We start from the raw sequence: 20,137 nt of genomic DNA, 5'->3' as shown, positions 1-20,137 counted from the left end.
ACCTGTCTTAATTTAATAATTCCTCTTCGGTATAGTTTAAAAAACGTACAATATATAATAATAAAAGGTATTAAAATATAATTTCAGTTATAATGTGTATAATTTATGTGTATACTATATATATATATTTCTTAATGTGCTTGCCCCAGTCCTTGTGTTCTATATAATGTAAATGAATCGTACACTTGCTGCAGCTCGGACAGACGGTACTCCTCTAGACACACAATTCCTTGCAGCGATGGTGATAGCTTCAGGGAACACGGTAGGCAATGGACCACATGCCTTTTCTCCTGTTCTCGAATGAACAATACGTTGAAAACCTCAACCTATAAATAAAGCGTAGATACATATACATATATATTAAATTGTATTTTGCAATTGTAGAACTCACTTCACATTGCCCACAATAGTGGGAAGCTTCGTTTTTTCCACGGCCATTGAAACGAACTTCGACTCCTTTGGATTTTACATATTCTTGTATATGAAATACATTTTTTAACGATTGCAATAAGCACATTCTGCAAAGACAACATATGAAATGTAATTAATAGCTATATCTTGCATGAGATGTTAAAAGCTACAATACTTACTTGATTAACTCGAACAGTTTAACATCCGACACTTTGATATTTCTGGCCAAGTTCCAACTTAAATGTACCATGGGAACAATACTTTTAAAGCTTTGCAGCTTGTTCCACTCGTATCGTTCAATAGCAAGTGAATACTGACGAGCTGTTAATGGTCCAACATTCCAGGCGATATTGTTGCACCATCCAACGGATTGTACCCAATGAACACAACTGAAAAAAGAATAATGAGAATATTGCATATATATATATAATTATAAATCTGAATCGTTTTAACTTACCCGGCGTTCACCCAAACTAGGTCTCCAGGTTTTTGAATAAACCGATATACTGGTATATTTTCTTTATATAAGTCTTCTAAGACCGGCCACCATGAACCATGCAGATAACTTATGTTATTCTTTTCGCACAGATTATGAATGCCGCCCCAATAAGAATCGGGTACAGCAAACCATTCACAATCGCCTGGTCCAATATTTATATTAATTGAGCAAAAATTGTTGTTCTCTTGGTGACCAGGTGTTCGACTTCCTGGCACTTTCATATATAATTGCACGGTATTCATTCCTAAAATTACATGACCCACATGGGAGAGCATATTGGCAGCTGAAATCACTCGAGCAAACGCTGGCAGCTTTTGTAATTCGCTAAGCTGAGGTTTCCATTTCCTCTCATCCGATAAATCGACATTGGTTCCAAATCTAGAATTAATTTTATTATTATATTGTATTAAAAGAAAAGCAAATTTTTTAACTATTGTCAATAATTGAATATAAAAATTTACCTTAGCATTTTACTGCCGTTCTTTTGGCGTTTGCGTCTTAAATTAATATTTGAATTTGAAACCGAATCTTTGGAATCTGAATCCGACATGACTTGAGAGCCGGCAGAGCCTTTATCGCCTTCATCCTGCGTGAAAATTGTAATCGTTTAGTTAATGTATCCCCTTTGAATAAATTACAAATTTACCTTGAGGCTATCTTGAAAACTGGACGCTTGATACTGTGCATATTTCGCTATGGTTGTGTGAGATCGATGTGATATACAGGCCCAAACTCTCTTTGCTTGAGATACATCCCAATTTTCATCGGGTGACTGATTGACTTGCGTTCTTACTTCCACACTGTGATCTGGATTAGCCTCCACCAATGTTTTCGTTGAAAAGAGGCCCAGGTCGAGCTTTAGAGCACCAGCAAGACCTCTGACAACGGCAATGGGATGTTTTAGACAGAACTCCTGCAACTGTGGACTAAACGCATTCTTTTTGTTTTCCAAGTGCACCGATGGCGTTGGGGGTAATAGTTGATCTCGAGTGAGTCGTTGTGGTGGACAATCCGGTGGCGATGGGGGCGGTGTATTTTTTGTAGTTATTGAAAAGTTAATTGGTGGCTCATCCACGGATAATTGCTTTACCGCTGACCACAATTGCTTTGAATCCATTTGTATATTAAATGTTGGCAATGATTCTTGATCATTATCATATTCGACTTTGGGCTTTTGATCTTTAAAGTTAGTTTGAGTATCATCATTGAAGTGTGTTAAACTCTCGTACTTAATTGCGACATTATTTGTACCATTATAGTTATTAAGGGCATCGTCTTCAGCTAATTTCGTTGATATATTTGGACAGCGAATTTGTAATTTTTGTTCAGTCAGTTCGAAATCATTGGCATCATTATCCTCTTTGATGTTATCACTTGAGATTATTTCTGAACCATAGTTTGTTCTCTCGGATATTGCTTCGTTTGCTGCACTTGTTGCGCTCGATGTTGGACCTGGCGACGAGCTTGTCTTAATAGACTGTCGATTTAACGGCTGCTGTAAAAACTGAGCAGAATTCATTTGATGTTGCTGTTGTGATGAATTCGGTGTGGCATCCGTTCGGTTTCTTGCAGTGTGTTCGGCATCCTCCTTGACCCTTTTAGCGGGTATGGGATTACCTGTATTGCCGTGACTGTGAGGGTAGGGTGGTGGAGGTCCCTATATAAGTAAATAATGTCAATTTTGTATGTCGTGCTTAAAATATTTAATGTAATGCTATGAAAATGTTACCTGTACAGATGGATTCTTGCCAAACTGTCTTTGCTGCATTTGAATGGTTTGCTGCTGTTGCTGACGTGAATTAATTTCTAATGATATTGGCAGGTTCCAAGCTTCTTCAATAGAACAAAGCTGCCTTCGCTTTGAAGTTATACTGGGCAGTGGTGCTTGGCTAAGCTGGGATTCTAAAAATTTCACACGTTGCGCTAGACCTTTCGTCAGTCCATTCGTGCTGCTTTTTGCATATAAAGTTTTATTTCCTTCTTGGGCATTGCCTATTTTCTACAAAAATAAATAAATAAAATAATTTAAATTAATAAAATCAATGGGGTTCCTTTTACTTGGTAAATATTAAGTGCGGTTAATAAAGACTTTCTTAGTCATTATAACCAGAAACATCTTTAATTTACCTTGTTTGCTATACGTTTAATGGCATTCGAGTAACAGGCATAGGCATCTCTTAATTGTCCACAACTTTCATATAGAATACCTAAATTCGTCCATGCAGATCTATGCTCTTTATCAAGCTGAACTGCGCATATATAGGCTTGTAGGGCATCGGTTGGTTGATTTTGTTGCTGGTATAATACACTAAAAAATATATAATCGTAAGTAATAGCTAAGGTATAAATATATAGTATTTGATATTCTTACCCGATTGAGCACCAAGTATCAGCATTCCCTTCACTTTTTTCCACAGAGTTGCGATATGCTAAAAATGCATCATGAACTTTATTAACACCGGCATAACATCTTCCTAATAAATATAATGATTGTCCGCACTTTGGATCGGCTTCGATGGATTTTTGTAAAAATAGCAATGCATTCGATTCACGTTCCTTTTTTTCGCCTAGGCATTCGACACAATGATACATCCATCCTGAAAGGCAAATTGCAATAGATTCAAGATATAAAAAAAGATCAAATGGAAAATTTGGTATTTTACCTAGTTGTCTGTATATATCTGCTTTAAGATCCAACGACACATTTTTATTATTTAATATAAATTCATATGACTCCTTGGCGGCTTTATGCTTATTTTGCACTTCATACAGATGAGCTATTTGAAATTTCACTATATGGAAAAAAAGGTTAATTAGAATTTTACACTAGTTCAGTGCAAATCTTACCTTGTAGATCGGTAAACGTGGATGGCGATGTATCAATCAACGCTAGCTGCAAGTGCTTAAGGGCAGTACGAAATTCGCCATTAGCTTTTAGCATAAGTCCTAGACGTAAATGGGCTTCATTTGCACATGTAAAATGTGGATTCAAGTATAAAAGTTCCTGAAGCGATTTTATAGACCTGCAAATTAATATAAAATACACATTGTAAGGATTATTCTGACACGATGAACCATTTTACAAATCGGAGCTGCATAAAAAAGGCAAATATAATGTAACTTCAAAACTATTGGTCAAAGCGCAACGTTCTGTAAAGAATGCACACATACATATACACGCATAGATGATGGAAACAGCTCCTTTTATATGCACACACAGTCAAGCGCATATGCACACATAAAAATATGCACATGTGGTTACCAATTGTGTTTTGTAATATGACGATCACTAGTATTGTTGTTGTTGTGTGCAATTCAATTTTAACAGACACATATGTACATACCCTTGTATGCACTCACAACTACATGTATGCACATATAATGCAGTTCGAATACGAAGCAATTACAAATTGCATTAAATGTTTGATCACTGTCGATAAATTGCCAATATACTCATTAAATTCTTTAAAAATACTTTAAATATTGAAAGTTGTAGTCATGAAGTATTGCAGACATTTTTGCTTTCTCGAACAAAAGTGCACTTACATGCACACATACATTCACGCATACGTATATGTAAGAGTATAAACAAGAATTGGGCACATCAACAATAGAATGGTAGAAAAGTGTTAGAACCTTACTTATTTTCGATTTATGTGTTTGTAAAGTTAAAATTTAATTTGTACTAAATTTAAACAGATGTCTCATTCATTAGTTGGCAGTGTTTTATTTATATTATTCTAAAAAAATCACTCAGTCGATACACATTTACAATTTCCTTGTTTAATTTACTAAGTAGGGATGGAATAAAATCAATAAAAATATCGATATTTTACATGCGATAAGTTCCTTGATTTTATGACAATGAAAAGCGGCACAACATTGCGCGACGCAAGTAGGAGGACCATATTGGAAATGGAACATCTTATAATCTTACTAGTGAAGGAGGATTCTTTCAAAGCTATTCTTAAATAAACTACCTTAAGCATAGAATATCTAAATATTTTGATAGATAAGAAACTCTTGAAAATAATAACCTTCAACAATAACTTTTGAAGATATTGCTAACTGTTGTCTTTAAAAAAAGTGTGACCAAAAAACTAAGAAACATGATTAATTTGGAGATTATAAAAAATATATTTCATATAAGAATAAAGAGTTTTGTGGTAACTTTCAAAATCTGAAATCTCTGTATTTATATAGGCATAAACAAAAGAGCACATATGTAGATAGGGATATACGAGACCTTTATAAACTTGGTACATACCGTGAAGAAGGCCTAACTTTCACGATTGGCTTACTTAAACTACAAAAGAATTTTTTTATAAAAGCACTTACCATTTAAAACAGCGAAACTCAAAATAAACGATACCTATACCGTATAGAAAGGCATGATTCTCCCAATATTTCGCACTTAATCGCATATATTTTTGATATGCCGACAAAGCTGGAAAATAATGCAATATCATAAGTTGTATTGAAGTAAATATGGGTAATTCCATGGCGAAATTTGTTCCGTGCGAGACTTTTTACAGTGCACTGCAGTGAAAATAACATAAACTGAAACAATTTTAAAAATAAGTGAATGTTATTCTTAAAGCTCTAGATAAGCACTACATTTAGAGCTAAAATTGATTTTAGGAACTTGATCTGTTTCCCGATAAAATATATAATTTCGTTCATTTTTTGGTTTTGCGTACGAATTAGTTAATTTTTGCAATTATTACAACAGAAAACAAAACGGAAAGAAAATTCCAAAACCGTTCGTAGCTCTAATTAAAGTACTTATATAGAGCTATAAAAATAAACTTTTCTTATTTTCAAAATTGTTTCAGTTTATGTTATTTTCAATGTAAAGAGTCTCGCACGGGAAAAATTCCGCCATGGAATTACCCATATGTAAATTGTCAGTTTAATTAATAATAAAAACGATTGATCGATCTATCTATTTCCTAACCAAAAGGGCAATGAGAAAGGAAATACTTCCAGTATTAACATTATTGGTAATTTTCCTATAAGAATGTTCCTTACCTTCCGAGTATTCATACATGAGCAGATGAAGGTGCCCAAGCTTGCAGTATGTGTTTACGTCAACTTCTCCAATGGATGTTGTTGAATGGGTTGCTGATACAGGTGTTTCATTTGAGGATCCACTTTTGAAATCATTATTCTTATGTTGTGCATTGCAAGAGTTTTCCTTAATATGCTCGACATCGCTTGTTGGCAGGTCGCTTTTGATGGGTTGTGATTTTGCATCGAGTTTAATCATTTGCATTGAATGCGAGTGAGAATGGGCGACTTCATCTTGTAATGCTGTAATCGTTCGCTGAATGAGCTCCTTAATTTCCGAATTTTTGGGATCTGACAAGTCCAGAAATCCATAGTATCGACTGAAACGGGCAACTTATAATTGAATTACTGTAAATAGGAATGCTTATGCGACATACCTGTCGAGTTGAAGTATTGTTTGTAAATCTTCAAGTGAATGTTGTATCATTTTGATAAATAAATGTTTGTTGCTAAATGATTTCTGTAGCGTAGTGATGGCAGTCAATTGATATTTTATCGATAACACCATCGAGTTGCTTTAAAATGAAAACTATCGTTGGAAGAAACAAAAGGTGTTCAGCACACCGGTGCATAAATACTCTTTCAGATTAGACGACAACTTTCTAAAAAAAAATTCTTAAACATTTTTTTTATTATGTATATTAAAATAGCATTCTTTTTTAAATTATATTATTAGTTAAATAGTAGCAATATATTTCCACACATATTTTGTTTTATGGAAAATGGCTTAATTAAATGCAAACACTTTCATTTAGATTCCAATTTTACAGAAGCTATGTTCACCTATTAAGCGTAGATTTTATTAATAAATATATATTCTAAAAATATCTAATAAAATTGTATAGTTTAGTTCTTATGACATAGAACTGTTGATAATAAAAGTCATATCAGTAAAGATTACTTTGACAAATAGCGGAATTTATAAACAAAGTATTCTAGATTTTAGGCGCCTACGGGTTAATTCGTAGATCACATCAAACAAATGACCCCTGATGCTCTTTCTAATCATGGATTCGGCTTGCGTTAATGTCAAGCTTTTTCAACTGATAACAGCTCAGTCCTCTTCAAATGAGCGAAAAAGTACGGGTTTACTTCACAATTATTTGGCATATTACTACATCGAATTCGCGTTATTGTTGATTTTTTTTAATATTAATTCAAAAGATTAAGTGTGTTTTCAACGTGTGCGCTTGGAAGTCGAAGTTTTGCATAAACTATAAGCTAAATTTTAGTTTCAAAGGGCTTCAGTTTATAATATATGTATATTATTTCGAAAACGTGAAATTTTCAAAAATACACGGATGTAACCGTCTCTGTTCGTGATCCATGTGAATCTTGTAAAACAAAAACCCGCCAAATTTTGTACGTTCCGGTTTACATATAAGTATTTAATTTAATATATTAAAAACAACTTTCGGATTTGAAATAAAACGCGGAATATGATGAAAAATTCTGGATTAGCGTAGATTAAAACACTCTGATGAGATGTAAAATTGATTGATTAGTAACCTAGTTTGCTCCTATCATCGATCAAAATTTATTTTGTACAATTTTATTAAAATTATAAGTTCTGATAATGGTATTTTGGCAATTTCAGAAATAATTATAGTGTTGGCATCAACATGAGATAGTCCGTCAGGTAAGATAATTAGATATTAAATACTTCAATATTTTAATCATATGCTATTTTATTTTTTAAATGAGTAAGCGTGCTTGTAAATGTTATGTTTCTTTATAATGTGACTAATATTATAAATAGCTTTCATCATTTTACATTTGACTAGTTGCCAATTATGATAGGCATAAATATAATTCCATATCAAGGTGTTGGTGATTGAACTGCAAAATTTACTTTCAAAATTATTTGCAGCGCTTAATTTTAATATTCGCCAAGCGACCACATCGGCTCAAAATATCCTGACCTTATAATTAAAAATGGACTTTATTGCTGGTCTTTTCGGAGGTAATATTTTATTTGCGTATGTATTTAATAATTAACTTATTATTAAATAAAGTATTAAATTTAATTAACTTTGAGAGATTATTTGAATGATATGTTTATACTTTATTATTTGTAGTACAGCCAGTCGTGCTTTGGTGATTATTTTGATTTTTTTTATCCAATAAAATAACTATAATTGGTTAAAACAAGTCTATGATAAACCAAATTATACGTTTGTTATTAAGAAACGATGGAAAATGAAACATATCGAGAACATTTTAAACTTTCTTTCAGCGCGTCAATTGAAATAGCGAAATTATGACTTAATAACCGGAGCACAACTGATCAATTGATAATCACCAATTAATTTTTTTTTTTATTTCGCAGGTGCAGCGGGAGTTCTCGTTGGCCACCCGTTTGACACAGTTAAAGTGCACTTACAGACTGATAATCCGAATAATCCGAAATATAGGGGAACATTTCATTGCATGAAATCAATATTATTGTCCGATAATATTCGTGGTTTATACCGTGGTATTTCGAGTCCAATGATGGGAATCGGTCTAGTTAATGCAATTGTGTTTGGCGTTTACGGCAACGTCCAGCGATTATCGGATAATCCGAACTCACTAGCCTCACACTTTTGGGCTGGTGCTGCCGGTGGACTTGTGCAAAGTATCGTATGTGCACCAATGGAATTGGCAAAAACACGACTTCAACTTGCAAATCATATCGATAGTTCACACAAATTCAAAGGACCGATTGATTGTCTTATGTACATATATCGAACAGAAGGTATTAGAGGTTGTTTCAAAGGATTTACAGCAACAATACTTCGGGATATACCAGGTAGGCTATAAACAACATATGTACTTTTAAATTATATTAATAACAAACACCAATCCTTTCCAATTTCTAGGCTTCTCTAGTTATTTTGTCTCCTATGAGTTTCTAATGCAATGCAATCAAACACCAGGTGTCTTCTATACGCTGATGGCAGGAGGATTTGCTGGAGTTGCTTCTTGGCTAGCGTGTTATCCCGTCGATGTGATCAAGACCCATTTGCAAGCCGATGCTCTTGGCAAACATGCAAAATATAATGGATTTGTTGATTGTGCGGTGAAAAGTTATGAACGTGAGGGTTACATGTTCTTCTTCCGTGGTTTGAATTCGACGTTAATTCGCGCGTTTCCAATGAACGCGGCATGCTTTTTTGTTGTTTCGTGGATATTAGATTTTTGTAAGCGAAATGGCATTGATATGATCGATAATTCAAATCAATCGTTCAATGTTGTTAATTTGGAAAATTGGAGTCCATCATATTTAGATAGCGATATTCAATCAGATGATAAATTAGTGCGAAAATTAATTTCGGACCGAGTAGTGGAGTTACAATTGTTGCGAGAGTCACCATATGAAACGCTGAATGGAGATATTAGTGATTATTACCATCGGGATCACATATACGAAACAAAAGTCAATCAAATTGAAAGTTCACAATTTAATATTAATGGCGACGCAAAACGATTATAATTTTTTTACACTGCAAAATAAATTTTTGATTTTATCCAAACATTCTAACATTTATAAAATGAGCACAAAAACAATTCTCACTCGTAATTTTTATAAGGTAAAATATTTATTTTACAATCATATTGGACCTCAACGCGACAAGACTTATTTATAAATTTAACATTTCTTTCTATTGCCTTTTTTCATTATAAAAATTGTTTCACTATATGATGGATTTTAATTACTTTCGTTTCATGGCGTTCTGTGCATTGCCATTAGAGGAACGCATTGATAAATTCAATTTTGCTGAAACTAGATCGTAAAAACGAGGAAAGAATTGAATTGCAAAATAGATGGTTGAAAGATAAATGGTTATGACAAAAGTAAGGAATAGATCAAATATAGCTGGCTTCACTCTATAAACGTTTAGCTTGGCATCCACGCCGTTGTAGAACATGAAATCAGGTTCCCGCGCATCCGGTTTATCGTAAACGATTTTCACGTTTTTCAGATACTTCTCAAATCCGTCCTTAATATCATTATTCTGCAAAATCGATCGGAGCCCAAGGTATGGCAAAATATTATTTTCATTTATGGCCTGAAAGCAAAATGATAAAAAAAAGCATTTTGAAATTATAACATATATATATGTATATATACTATACAATATATCTTACCACATGACCGTCAAAGACATCTGACTGTGGATCTATTTTATACATATAACAGGCGAGAGATTCGGCAATTATTTTCGCCGACGTAATTAACTGCGTTACTATTTGCGATTCATCATCCTTAAACATTGTCGTTCTTAAAGGACTTGACGGGTTCTTCACCGAAGACAAGGTAAAGGCCGGGAAACGTTTCATACTAAAACGCTCATGCTCCCATGACAATTTCGAATCAGCCAAATTGATTTTCTTATGCACACCTTCAACGGTCAGGTTACCACCATGTTGGGCCGATACCGATTTCAGAATCTTAAAGAAATTACTGATAGAAGTCTTCTCTTTGGGTGGCTTTGACACATGCATATATAAAACATTTGGCTGATTGCCTCCCAAACTTTGTGTGATCGTATCTAGGCACAATACAAATTCAACATTCTGAAAATTCAACAATAAATGGAGTATGCAGTAGAAAATGTAGAACTAATTAATACTGACATTTTTAAGAAATACCTGTAGCACACTATTGTCGTCAATTTCCAGCCATTTCTTCGATCCCTGGAAGTTGAGTAATAAACCAGAATCGGAGAGTAAAAATCCCAAACGGTATTTGGGCGACATGCTAATCATTGAGTGTAATTTGCTGAAAATTTCAACTAGAGCCATTGTTACAGCTGAATCAGCATTCAAAGGGTAATCCTGTAAGCAGTGAAATATAATAAGGGAATTTTTCTATTTAAACAGTAAGCAATGTGTACTAACATTTATAATTCCAAAAGTCTTAAGACTGGCTGTTATTAGAATAAGTGGCAAACTATTGCCATCGCCCGAGTTATCCATGTGCTTGGCAACAAATTGATTTGGCACAAATTCACCTTGAATCACAGGGATTTTGCTATTTTTATTCGCCGCACTATTTTGGCCATCAACAGTAACATGATAACCGTTTGCCGACACCAGTAACAACATTTGTCCAAATGCTGTTTTATTCTCAACATTATTATCAATCGCTGTGTGCGTCACATCCTTCAAGATTTCTTCCAACTTTGGGTTGAAAGGTGCAAAATAAACTGGCACTGGGATGGCTTGAGACAGCATTTGCTGCTCCAACATTAAAACATGTTCTTTAACTTCATCGTTTAGGGCTGTGACATCTTTAGGCAACATAATTATAAGCCCACCAGCCTTTTGACGAATTTTATTCAAATCATTCACAGAAATATCGAGAAGTCTAAAATATAGAAAAAAAAACGATATTATTTATTTTACGAGCTAACCCTCGACTAAAAGTTTCCCTCAGAATACACATGCAATGAAATGCGGGCGCATAGTTCATTGGTCGAGTGCTAATTAGTGTTGAAGGTGAGGCACGAAATATATGCTAGATGGCGGTAGTGTTGCATCGGTTGGCCCTAATAAATCAGTACATTGTATCTAATTGGGTTGTACACTCAGATTAGATAATGATCTTGTTAAAACGTGTGTAAAGCGAGCGCACATAATGTTAATATTAATTTAATTTTTAAATTGATAAACGATCGTTTTGTAACTGTGAATATTTGAAAAAGCCGCACTATGAAGTATTTTATTAATTATGTGTGCCTCTGTATTCAGCACATGCTACAGGGTATCTTTCAGTCGCCCACTCTTGCTCTTGTTCTTAATTAAAAGACTGATTCTTACCTTGCAAGAACACAATGACGACCAGTACTCCATGTGTAGAGAGATTTCGCTTCCAGAGATATGGCAGAAGATCGGCTACCTATATATGAAAGCATACAATGAAAAGTTTGTCTCAAACATGTAAATGATATTGCATATTTACCGAATTGTTCACCATTGACATCAAATTTGGTCATCGACATTACTTGAAAATCGCTGGCCATGCTCGGGGAAACTAGTATTAGTATCGGCAAAGCAACAAGAAGACAATAGGGCAGTCCACCTCGAAAGATGTCTGCGAAACTATCAACTTCATTTAACATTTTCTATTTTTTCCTACGTTAATATTTTAATTGAAAAAAATGAGTTCCTAATAGTTAACTAGAGAAAATCGATAAGTCGATGTTATTTAACATTTGTGCCGACAATGCACAATAAATGTTAGCAATATTTTGTTCGTTTCGAAACGTGGAATTGGAACATTTTTTTTAAATTTCGATAAAATAGTAACTATTAATTAGGCATTCAATTAAGTAGAACTTTTATTTGTCTTGAAATGTTTATAAAATATATGTATACCGTAGAAGATTTTGAATCCCTTATATATTTTCGATATGTGATGAACATTAATTAAAAGACGACATACACTCTGAATTATTGATATGAAAATCAAGAAATTACTTATTCAGAATATTAAATCTGTATTAATGCTAAGAATCTTAAATCAATTTGCAGTAACCATTATCCATCAAATGTAAAGCCATTAAAATATTCATGTTCCAATATGTCTTTAGCAGAAATTCTATGCACTGGATCATAAATCAGCATCTTTTGAATAAGATCCACACCATAACCATCAAGATTTTTCAGCTGGTTGGTTAATTGATTTGTTGACCAACATGGGAACGTATTTTTATAGTCCGGAAGCGAAGTTACGCCTGGCCAAATATCTTCAGTAGGAGTTTTTAGAATTCTGAAAATTGTGTAGGATTTTAATTTATGCGCATAAAATCGAACTAAAAACATCGAATATATTCAGCAATGTAGCCATATGTTGAAAAGAAATCGATTCATGTTGTACGCCAATTTCTATTTCTAATCAACAGATGGTTCTCCACCCACATCATTTCAATTTGAGCGCTTACCTGAACATTCGAAATAGTTGATCTATCTCAGAATCGCCTTGAAACAGCGGCTTCCGAGTAGCCATCTCAGCAAAAATACATCCTATTGACCAAATGTCAACAGGACACGAATATCTGGGAGAGCCCAACAATACTTCTGGGGCTCTGTACCACAAAGTCACAATTTCATGTGTATAAATTCGTACTGGAATTCCAAAGGATCTTCCGAGGCCAAAGTCAGCTACTTTAATAATGCCATTTTTGTCAATCAGGAGATTTTGGGGTTTCAAGTCACGATGCAGTACTCGACGACGATGGCAAAATAAAATGGCATTTGTTATCTGATACAAATAGCTTCGAACTAATTGACTATCGAGATGCTTCTCGGGCGGCAAGGAATCCATGTATTTTTTCAGATCCATTGACAGAAATTCAAATATCAAGTATATGCGGTTTTCCTCCATTAAAACATCTTCCAAACATACTATATTGGGATGCTTCAATTCTTTCAATAGCGATATTTCTCTACAATAAGTTAAATGATGCGTGTGCTTTATTTGAAATGAACAAATTGAAATGGAGCCACATAATTTTTGGTACATACCTTATGGCTGTGGATGGAACACCTTCGTCATCTGCCTCCAATCTTATTTTTTTCATAGCAACAATTTGGCCCGTTAAACGGTTACGGCCTTTATAAACTACACCATAGGTGCCTTCACCGATTTTTTCAATTTTCTCGAAATCCTCCATGATGGCTTCAGTCAATTTCACAAAATAAAATGCCGCGAATGTCACCAGAGTTGCCAGACTTGTGATAAACACCACAAGCTTCTACTTATGTTAGGTGATGCCACTCATACAGAATGCTTTCTACCATTCACAACGTTTTGGGAACTGTGAAATGAAATTATTTTTAGAATAAACCAGAGAAATAATAAAATTCCACATGAACTGACACAACGAAACTTTTCAAGAATCGTTTTGAGTTACAATATATTTTTTTTCTGAAAAATCGAATCTCCTTTAGATTTGAATATCTAACAACACATGAGAAAAGATCTAACGCAACAAATTTGCCTTCTAGTGTCAACTATGGAATCGATGGGAAGCCCAGGGTGTTTCATGCCGGAATCAGAAAGCTAAAAGATGAATTATATATGAATATATAAGTTATGTTTTGCCTCATTTATTCATCATCGGCGTGGCAACCATTGTTTACTAAAAAACACATACATATATTTATACAATTTATAATTGAAATGTTTGAGCAATTATGTATGAATAAAGAAAAACTAAATACAATTTTGCAAAAAATGCTTTTCACCATTAACAAGCTATATATGTATATATATATGTTATCAGGCGTAACATATGATATTACTACTTAATAACATAGTGATAATAAATGAAATTTATAAAGAATTAAAGTAAATATTTTACGTACGATTACGAAATATACATAGCATACCATGAATGCTTTTTTTTGAATATCGTCGAACAATTAATGTTTTGCGTTTTAGCTATCTAAGCAGCATTGGATCATCATACATATCGCATTTGGCAGCTCTTGACATTATAAACGATTTTTCTCAGCTGTCCAATATAATCATTTCCTATGTTGGGGTGAAACTTACAACGCTGCCCACATAAAATTGCATTATAAATTCCGTTTAATGTTAACCTACTCTAGCGTATTATATATATTATATAATTGATAACCGTTTTAAAATTTTTTTATTGGTTTTTTTTTTGTTATTTTCTTGATTTTTTTGAAAGCTTACATTTAATTTTAACAATTACCTTTTAATCTTATTTAACGATTACTTCCTTCTAATACTTATTGTAAGTACTCGGTTGCATTATGTTATTTATTTGTTGTTTGTTTGTTTTAATTACATGCGAGCATTTAACACGATTAAGAAAAATGAATATGCATATACTTCTTATGTATAGAGTCCTAAAGATATGGGGGAATACAAGAAATTTTGTATGTATGAAATGGGGTTTGTGTGAAATTTTCATGTTTTTTTTTTATATAGATTTCTTTTCATTTTTGTGTTGCTTGTAAATAAACCTACTTAGAGCTAATTATATAATTATGTATGCATGAAAAGATGGCTACATGGCGACATCGCTTTAAATGATGTAAAATCCACATAATATTATACAATTTTGTAAATATATTATGGGGATCAAAAATTCATTCTTAATAATCGGAAATGATGTTTGCTCCGTCGTAAAATGATTAAAAACAAGTATATACAATTGATATAGTTGATCAAAACTGTATATTCGCATATATGTATACTGTATAAGGGCTGCAAACCTTATTAAAAGAAAGTTTGGTTTGCAAGTACAAAGAACCTTTGTTGTGCAACTTCTTCTACTCAGATATATAAAAAGATATTACACTTGACGCAAAAATATAACTCATATAAAGCACTTGAATTAACAATGAAATTGTAAAATATGTTGAGAATATGAGTGTGGAATCATTTTGAAAATTGAATAAATAGTTGAAAACATTTTAAAAGTGAACCAATGTTCGAGTTAAAATCTTGGCTTCATGAGCTCTTAAAAACGTGTCACGAGCTGAACCCTTGTTAAAACATTTGAGGTTTGCAGCCCTATATATTATATTCTTGAAGAGCGCAATAAAAAAATAATCGACATATATAAAAATAGGCTAAAAGGGATGATGTTGCAAGGGGGGTATTGGTATTGCCTCGGGATTGTTGTTAGCGGCATGACGTCTGAAAAAATTGCTTAATAACTGTTGCTCTAGCTCGAAGCTGGTTGAGTACTTTGCCGTCGAGCCATGCATCAATTGAGTTACTGTTGCTGTTGTTGTTGCTGCTGTTGTAATGGAAGATGGTGATGCCTTTAGATCATCGCTGCTGACTGCTTGCTATTGCTGTGGATGCTGTCCAATCTGTTGCTGCAAATGTGGCGGCAATACGCTGCTAGCCTGATTGGTAGGTAAGGCCATGCTACTTAGCGTCTGCGACGTCGCTGGCACAAGTTGTGAAGGCTGACTATGATAGCTGTTTGCGCCGACGACGCTGCTCACGGATGGCTGCTGTTGCTGTTGTTGTGGTATCATATGGTGTTGCACACCAACCATTTTGGGCCCGTCCTCTGCCTTCTCTTCTTCACGTCGTTTCAAGCATGCAGCCTTTGGATTCAGATTGCGTTCGCGTACCTGTTGCTCTAGCGTCATAATCACCTCCACAGCCATGTTCAGAATGCCGAGTTTCGTTTGAGGTTTATCTGATTTCAGGTGTGTCATACACATACGTCCCAATTCTTTCAAAGCCTCATTAATATCACGTATACGAATGCGTTCGCGTGCATTATTTGCCTGACGTCGTTCCTTTTCGCGTATTGCCTTAACAGCCGGCTCGGCATCGTCATCATCGTCGGCGGACGAACAGTATCGTCGCGGTCGTTTCGCAGCCTTTGCAGCTGACTGCGCAGCAAGCTGTTGCAGTTGATTGGCATTTGAGGGCTCCACAGAACTGGTTGGTTTCGTATCCGAAATGTCCAGACTCGAAAGATTGGATGTGGTTGAGACGCCTGCATTGCTCATTCCACTTTGCTCCTTTCGTTTCTTTGTTGGCTTCGAGCCGGACGTTGTTATTGACGTCGATCCACCACGTTCAATTTTAATGTTCGTCAAACCCGATCCGCCAGCCGACGCACTTGAAAGCACATCGTGGGAGAGTGTACTTGATGAATTGGGTCCTCCAGCACCACCAAGCGAGCCATTGCCAGCCGAACTGGCACCGCCAAGGACGTGGGACGTTGGGGAATTGGCCACGAAGGAAGATAACGTTTCAGCATTATCCAATGCATTCAATGTGCTATTCACACTTGCCAAAATTTCAGGCTCGCAATGGTTTCGTAGCACGTTCAGAGCATCATCAAGACGCTCCTCCATGCGTGCACCTTGAAACACCGATGCCATGGTATGTAAACTAGTTACTGGCACTACCATATCGCTAGCATAGCTCGAGCTGGCACCGCTATTTAAGACCGTATGACTCCAGCCACCTGTATTGCCAGACACAGAGGCTGCATCGCCACCAACTCCAACTCCAGACTGCGTTAATGGTGGCGGTGAATTGACGGGCGTTGATGGATTTGAACTGAAACTACTAATACTCTGATCGGCCACGGCTGCAGCCGACATATAGATTTGCTGTCGCAATGACGTTGCCGAAGAATTACCAGCTCCGACACCGACACCGACTTTTGCATTGGGGCCGCCACCACCGAAGCCGTCCGCGCTCTGCACTGCAGGACTTAGTTGCTGATTGTGATGGGAATGTGCATGAGGTAGCGGGTTATGATGATTAAGGGAATGGTGACCGAGTTGACCAGCAGACGCTAATGAACTGTGCTGTGCTTGTTGCTGTACTGTTGCTTGTTGATTGTGATTGTGTTGTGGCGAGTTGTAGACGGCCGGCGATAACACTGTCGGTGCTGGGCCGCCAACAATGTTTGGTATGCTGCCGGAACCACCGCCACGGAATGAGCTCATTGGCGGGAGCGATGTCGCTGCCGGACTATGCATACCCAGGTGACCTCCACTCTCACCAACGCCGCCCATTTGGAGACCAATACTCGTGCCATCATTGGCAGCATTAAGCACTTGTTGTTGTTGGTGGTCCAAATTGTGTGCAGATATTGGAGTGTTGTTTTGATAAGTTGTCTGATTCATATAGTTGGGTGTCGGGCCGCTGTTCATTTGGGATTGATACCATCCAGCGCTGCTAGTTGCACCCGAATCGAAATACTGATCAACCGTCGACACATTGGCGAATCGATTGTTGCTTGGAGGTCCGCCGCCACCGCCAACGCCATCGGAATGAATGGAATTGAAATCGCTTGAGTACATTCCATTTTCCACAGCAAGGCCTCCATATGGTGAGTGATAGCCGCCACCTCGTTCGGTCCCCACATTGCCCGACGGTTGCTTATTTGCTATCTTGTTAAAACAGTTTTGAAACACTTCATACAAGTGCATCGGTTCATCGTCGCTAGTCGCCATTTTACCTCAGATTTGTGGACGGCAGATGGTGGATACTAAATCTGAAAAGATAATGAAAAATTGTCATTAGTTTTACAGAAATAAATAACTTATTACTCTTGACACATAGATTTCAAAATGCAATCTTCTATTTTCAAATATATACTGTAAAACTCATTTTTAAATAATTGAAATACAATGTATTTATTATAACTATTTTAGCAAGTTTGAAAAAAGGTAAATTATGCTTAAATAAATTTGTTTTTTAAATAATTTTATATCAACTCATAAATTTGTTAAAAACAAATACAATTTTAGAGGGATCCAACTCAGAATTGATTTATATTAGTTCACTATATCAAGTATTCACTGTATACGATCGCCATCACAGCTCTGCTCATAGAGTCATAGGTACTGTTATCAATGCTGTAGGCGCCAACGTTTCTAGATAACACAAACAATTCTCGCGAATTCTTGAGCTAAGTAAAAAAAATATAGGAAATGCGAACGGCTTCAACAGGTGATATTCTCTTTTTCGAAATTTCGGTGAGTAGAGATATGAGAAATGTGTTATAGCTGAATTGTATTTTGGATTTTTTTATAAAAATAAGGCTTGGTAACACTGCAAGACTAAAAGAAATATTTTTTTATTTATTCGAAAATTACCCAAACTAATAGAATTTAGTAAACATTTAACCTAGATTTTAATGGTCCTATTTATCACATGTATGTATTCATCATAGGAACGAACATTCTTTGATGCCGCTATGCAGCATGCTTACAAGGTGCATGTGTGTTTGCCTGACTGTAAGTGTAAGTCTATGTACTTTTAATTGTGTGTGCACCAGACTACCTCTCCATGCTCAAACTCTACAGACTTTGTTATACTCGATACCAATATGCGGATATTTAGCACACATATGTTTGTGCGTTAGACAGAGTATTTAATAGTTGAGCACACTGATGAAGAGACCACTTTTACTTGTTACGTATGTAGAGAAGTGAACAGAAGCAACGGCAACAACATCGACGACGACGGGATCATATGTAATTGCGTTAGTGTGCATGTACGTGGTGTACATACACATACACACACACAGGCATGTGCATATGTATTTGAATGCACAAAGTACACACGGAGATGCAGATACAAAACATAAACACACACACTCTTAGGAAAAAAATAAAATGAAAAAACTTATGAATTACAAAGACATAGATTGAATTATTTATGTACGATTCGATGAGCGTGCACCCGAAATAATGTTGAATGTTTATATTAATGTGGGGTGTTCAAAATTCATTCACCTTGTTATTAATTCATATTACTATTTATACATATGCAAATGTCTATAAAAGCATTATTTTAATTTACATTTTTTAATTTAAAATTGATACACACAATGTCTTTGTATAGCACATAAATGATTTGTGTGTGTGTGTTTGTACATATGAAGATTATTTTCAAGAAGTCTCAGGTAATTGGAGAGTTTCATTCACTGGTTTGATTGGTATACTCACTTTGCACAAAATGCAAACTAGTTCTTTCTTTTAGTTTTTTGTTATAGTTGTTGTTTGGTGGCAGCAATATAGATGATGTTTACTTTGTCACAAATAGCAGCAAAACCGTACCTTCTAAAGTTGTGATAAAAGGTGTGGATCGGATTTTTGTATATTCTTTTTGACCACGAAACACAAACTACATACATATGTATGTATATGTTTTGAATTACACAAAACTTCCACAGCAATGGGCAAATGGTTAGTTTGCGTAACCCTTTTTTAGTTTACACATGGTACAACAATTTTCGTTTGCCTTTTTAGCTTGATTTGCACTTTTTCAACAATGTTTTCACTACAATTTACAACTTTTATATTTAGTGTTCTGCTGGCTTTGTTCGTGTAGTAGCCATCGTCGTGAACGCCATCTTTGTTCTCTTCGTGCGTCATCAGGGTGACCACAAATCGGATTTTAAAACATTCCATTTTATGTCGAAAAATATACCAAATATACCCTCTTTCACAATTACTGGATTGTTAGTTATACTTTGCTCAGAATTGGACCATTTTTGAGAAATGCACTTTGTATGGTTCACCAGATTTCCTAAACCAAATATTTTATAAACATTTGAAATTTTTTTTTCCTCTATGAACTAATTTCAATTGTTGGAAAACGGCATTTATTGTACGAATGCAGGTGAATATACCAAGAAC

General features: G+C 35.2%; 5 protein-coding genes across 8 annotated transcripts; 1 reads left to right on the top strand and 4 right to left on the bottom strand.

Annotated features, from left to right (window-relative positions):
- Positions 1–60: 60 nt before the first annotated feature.
- On the bottom strand, positions 61–6,470 carry LOC117563309 (lysine-specific demethylase 6A). Of its 3 annotated transcripts, XM_034241557.2 has the most exons (14): positions 6,358–6,470; positions 5,942–6,300; positions 5,249–5,357; positions 3,758–3,933; positions 3,574–3,702; positions 3,282–3,507; positions 3,038–3,218; positions 2,640–2,909; positions 1,557–2,567; positions 1,372–1,496; positions 869–1,288; positions 591–800; positions 392–518; positions 61–326 (listed from the first exon to the last, which is right to left on the bottom strand). In XM_034241557.2, the coding sequence occupies exons 1-14, from the start codon at positions 6,405–6,407 to the stop codon at positions 132–134; spliced, it is 3,588 nt and encodes a 1,195-aa protein (XP_034097448.2). In that variant the 5' UTR covers positions 6,408–6,470; the 3' UTR covers positions 61–131. The 3 variants fall into 3 exon arrangements, with proteins under 3 accessions (XP_034097448.2, XP_051857952.1, XP_051857951.1); XM_052001992.1 differs by lacking the exons at positions 5,249–5,357; positions 6,358–6,470 and having other exon boundaries at positions 5,942–6,063; XM_052001991.1 differs by lacking the exons at positions 5,249–5,357; positions 5,942–6,300; positions 6,358–6,470 and adding an exon at positions 4,552–4,708.
- A 655-nt stretch (positions 6,471–7,125) lies between these two features.
- Positions 7,126–9,497, top strand: LOC117566252 (mitochondrial basic amino acids transporter). 2 transcript variants are annotated; one of them, XM_034245805.2, is made up of 5 exons: positions 7,126–7,342; positions 7,578–7,619; positions 7,851–7,943; positions 8,310–8,771; positions 8,842–9,497. In XM_034245805.2, exons 3-5 carry the CDS (start codon positions 7,916–7,918, stop codon positions 9,453–9,455), a joined length of 1,104 nt encoding a protein of 367 aa, XP_034101696.1. In that variant the 5' UTR covers positions 7,126–7,342; positions 7,578–7,619; positions 7,851–7,915; the 3' UTR covers positions 9,456–9,497. The 2 variants fall into 2 exon arrangements, with proteins under 2 accessions (XP_034101696.1, XP_051859221.1); XM_052003261.1 differs by lacking the exons at positions 7,126–7,342; positions 7,851–7,943 and having other exon boundaries at positions 7,601–7,619.
- A 53-nt stretch (positions 9,498–9,550) lies between these two features.
- Positions 9,551–12,178, bottom strand: LOC117566251 (nicalin-1). Its single transcript, XM_034245804.2, has 6 exons — positions 11,928–12,178; positions 11,786–11,864; positions 10,865–11,333; positions 10,616–10,801; positions 10,112–10,540; positions 9,551–10,032 (listed from the first exon to the last, which is right to left on the bottom strand). The coding sequence occupies exons 1-6, from the start codon at positions 12,085–12,087 to the stop codon at positions 9,676–9,678; spliced, it is 1,680 nt and encodes a 559-aa protein (XP_034101695.2). The 5' UTR covers positions 12,088–12,178; the 3' UTR covers positions 9,551–9,675.
- Positions 12,179–12,409: 231 nt separating this feature from the next.
- On the bottom strand, positions 12,410–13,988 carry LOC117566253 (cyclin-dependent kinase 1). The gene is made up of 3 exons (XM_034245806.2): positions 13,493–13,988; positions 12,910–13,413; positions 12,410–12,737 (listed from the first exon to the last, which is right to left on the bottom strand). The coding sequence occupies exons 1-3, from the start codon at positions 13,639–13,641 to the stop codon at positions 12,506–12,508; spliced, it is 885 nt and encodes a 294-aa protein (XP_034101697.1). The 5' UTR covers positions 13,642–13,988; the 3' UTR covers positions 12,410–12,505.
- Positions 13,989–14,741: 753 nt separating this feature from the next.
- On the bottom strand, positions 14,742–19,855 carry LOC117566250 (protein daughterless). The gene is made up of 2 exons (XM_034245803.2): positions 19,445–19,855; positions 14,742–17,985 (listed from the first exon to the last, which is right to left on the bottom strand). The coding sequence occupies exon 2, from the start codon at positions 17,942–17,944 to the stop codon at positions 15,800–15,802; it is 2,145 nt and encodes a 714-aa protein (XP_034101694.1). The 5' UTR covers positions 17,945–17,985; positions 19,445–19,855; the 3' UTR covers positions 14,742–15,799.
- Between the last annotated feature and the right edge of the window lie 282 nt (positions 19,856–20,137).

This window comes from Drosophila albomicans, chromosome 2L (genome assembly GCF_009650485.2).
Source record: "Drosophila albomicans strain 15112-1751.03 chromosome 2L, ASM965048v2, whole genome shotgun sequence".
Classification (NCBI taxonomy): Eukaryota; Metazoa; Arthropoda; class Insecta; order Diptera; family Drosophilidae; genus Drosophila; species Drosophila albomicans.
Note: the sequence above shows the minus strand (reverse complement) of the source record. Positions and strands in the feature narration are given on the sequence as shown.

Bases quoted from the DNA above. Each gene is read 5' to 3' on its own strand.
- LOC117563309 (XM_034241557.2), bottom strand. From the start codon at position 6,407: ATGATACAACATTCACTTGAAGATTTACAAACAATACTTCAACTCGAC. The intron at 3,508-3,573 runs GTAAAATACCAA...TTTGCCTTTCAG, and splicing joins AGATATATACAGACAACTAG to GATGGATGTATCATTGTGTC. The intron at 1,497-1,556 runs GTAAATTTGTAA...ATTTTCACGCAG, and splicing joins GTTTTCAAGATAGCCTCAAG to GATGAAGGCGATAAAGGCTC.
- LOC117566252 (XM_034245805.2), top strand. From the start codon at position 7,916: ATGGACTTTATTGCTGGTCTTTTCGGAG. The intron at 7,944-8,309 runs GTAATATTTTAT...TTTATTTCGCAG, and splicing joins TATTGCTGGTCTTTTCGGAG to GTGCAGCGGGAGTTCTCGTT. The intron at 8,772-8,841 runs GTAGGCTATAAA...TCCAATTTCTAG, and splicing joins AATACTTCGGGATATACCAG to GCTTCTCTAGTTATTTTGTC.
- LOC117566251 (XM_034245804.2), bottom strand. From the start codon at position 12,087: ATGTTAAATGAAGTTGATAGTTTCGCAGACATCTTTCGAGGTGGACTG. The intron at 11,865-11,927 runs GTAAATATGCAA...TTTCATATATAG, and splicing joins TGTCAATGGTGAACAATTCG to GTAGCCGATCTTCTGCCATA. The intron at 10,802-10,864 runs GTTAGTACACAT...CACTGCTTACAG, and splicing joins AGACTTTTGGAATTATAAAT to GATTACCCTTTGAATGCTGA.
- LOC117566253 (XM_034245806.2), bottom strand. From the start codon at position 13,641: ATGGAGGATTTCGAGAAAATTGAAAAAATCGGTGAAGGCACCTATGGT. The intron at 13,414-13,492 runs GTATGTACCAAA...AACTTATTGTAG, and splicing joins GTTCCATCCACAGCCATAAG to AGAAATATCGCTATTGAAAG. The intron at 12,738-12,909 runs GTAAGCGCTCAA...CACAATTTTCAG, and splicing joins CAACTATTTCGAATGTTCAG to AATTCTAAAAACTCCTACTG.
- LOC117566250 (XM_034245803.2), bottom strand. From the start codon at position 17,944: ATGGCGACTAGCGACGATGAACCGATGCACTTGTATGAAGTGTTTCAA.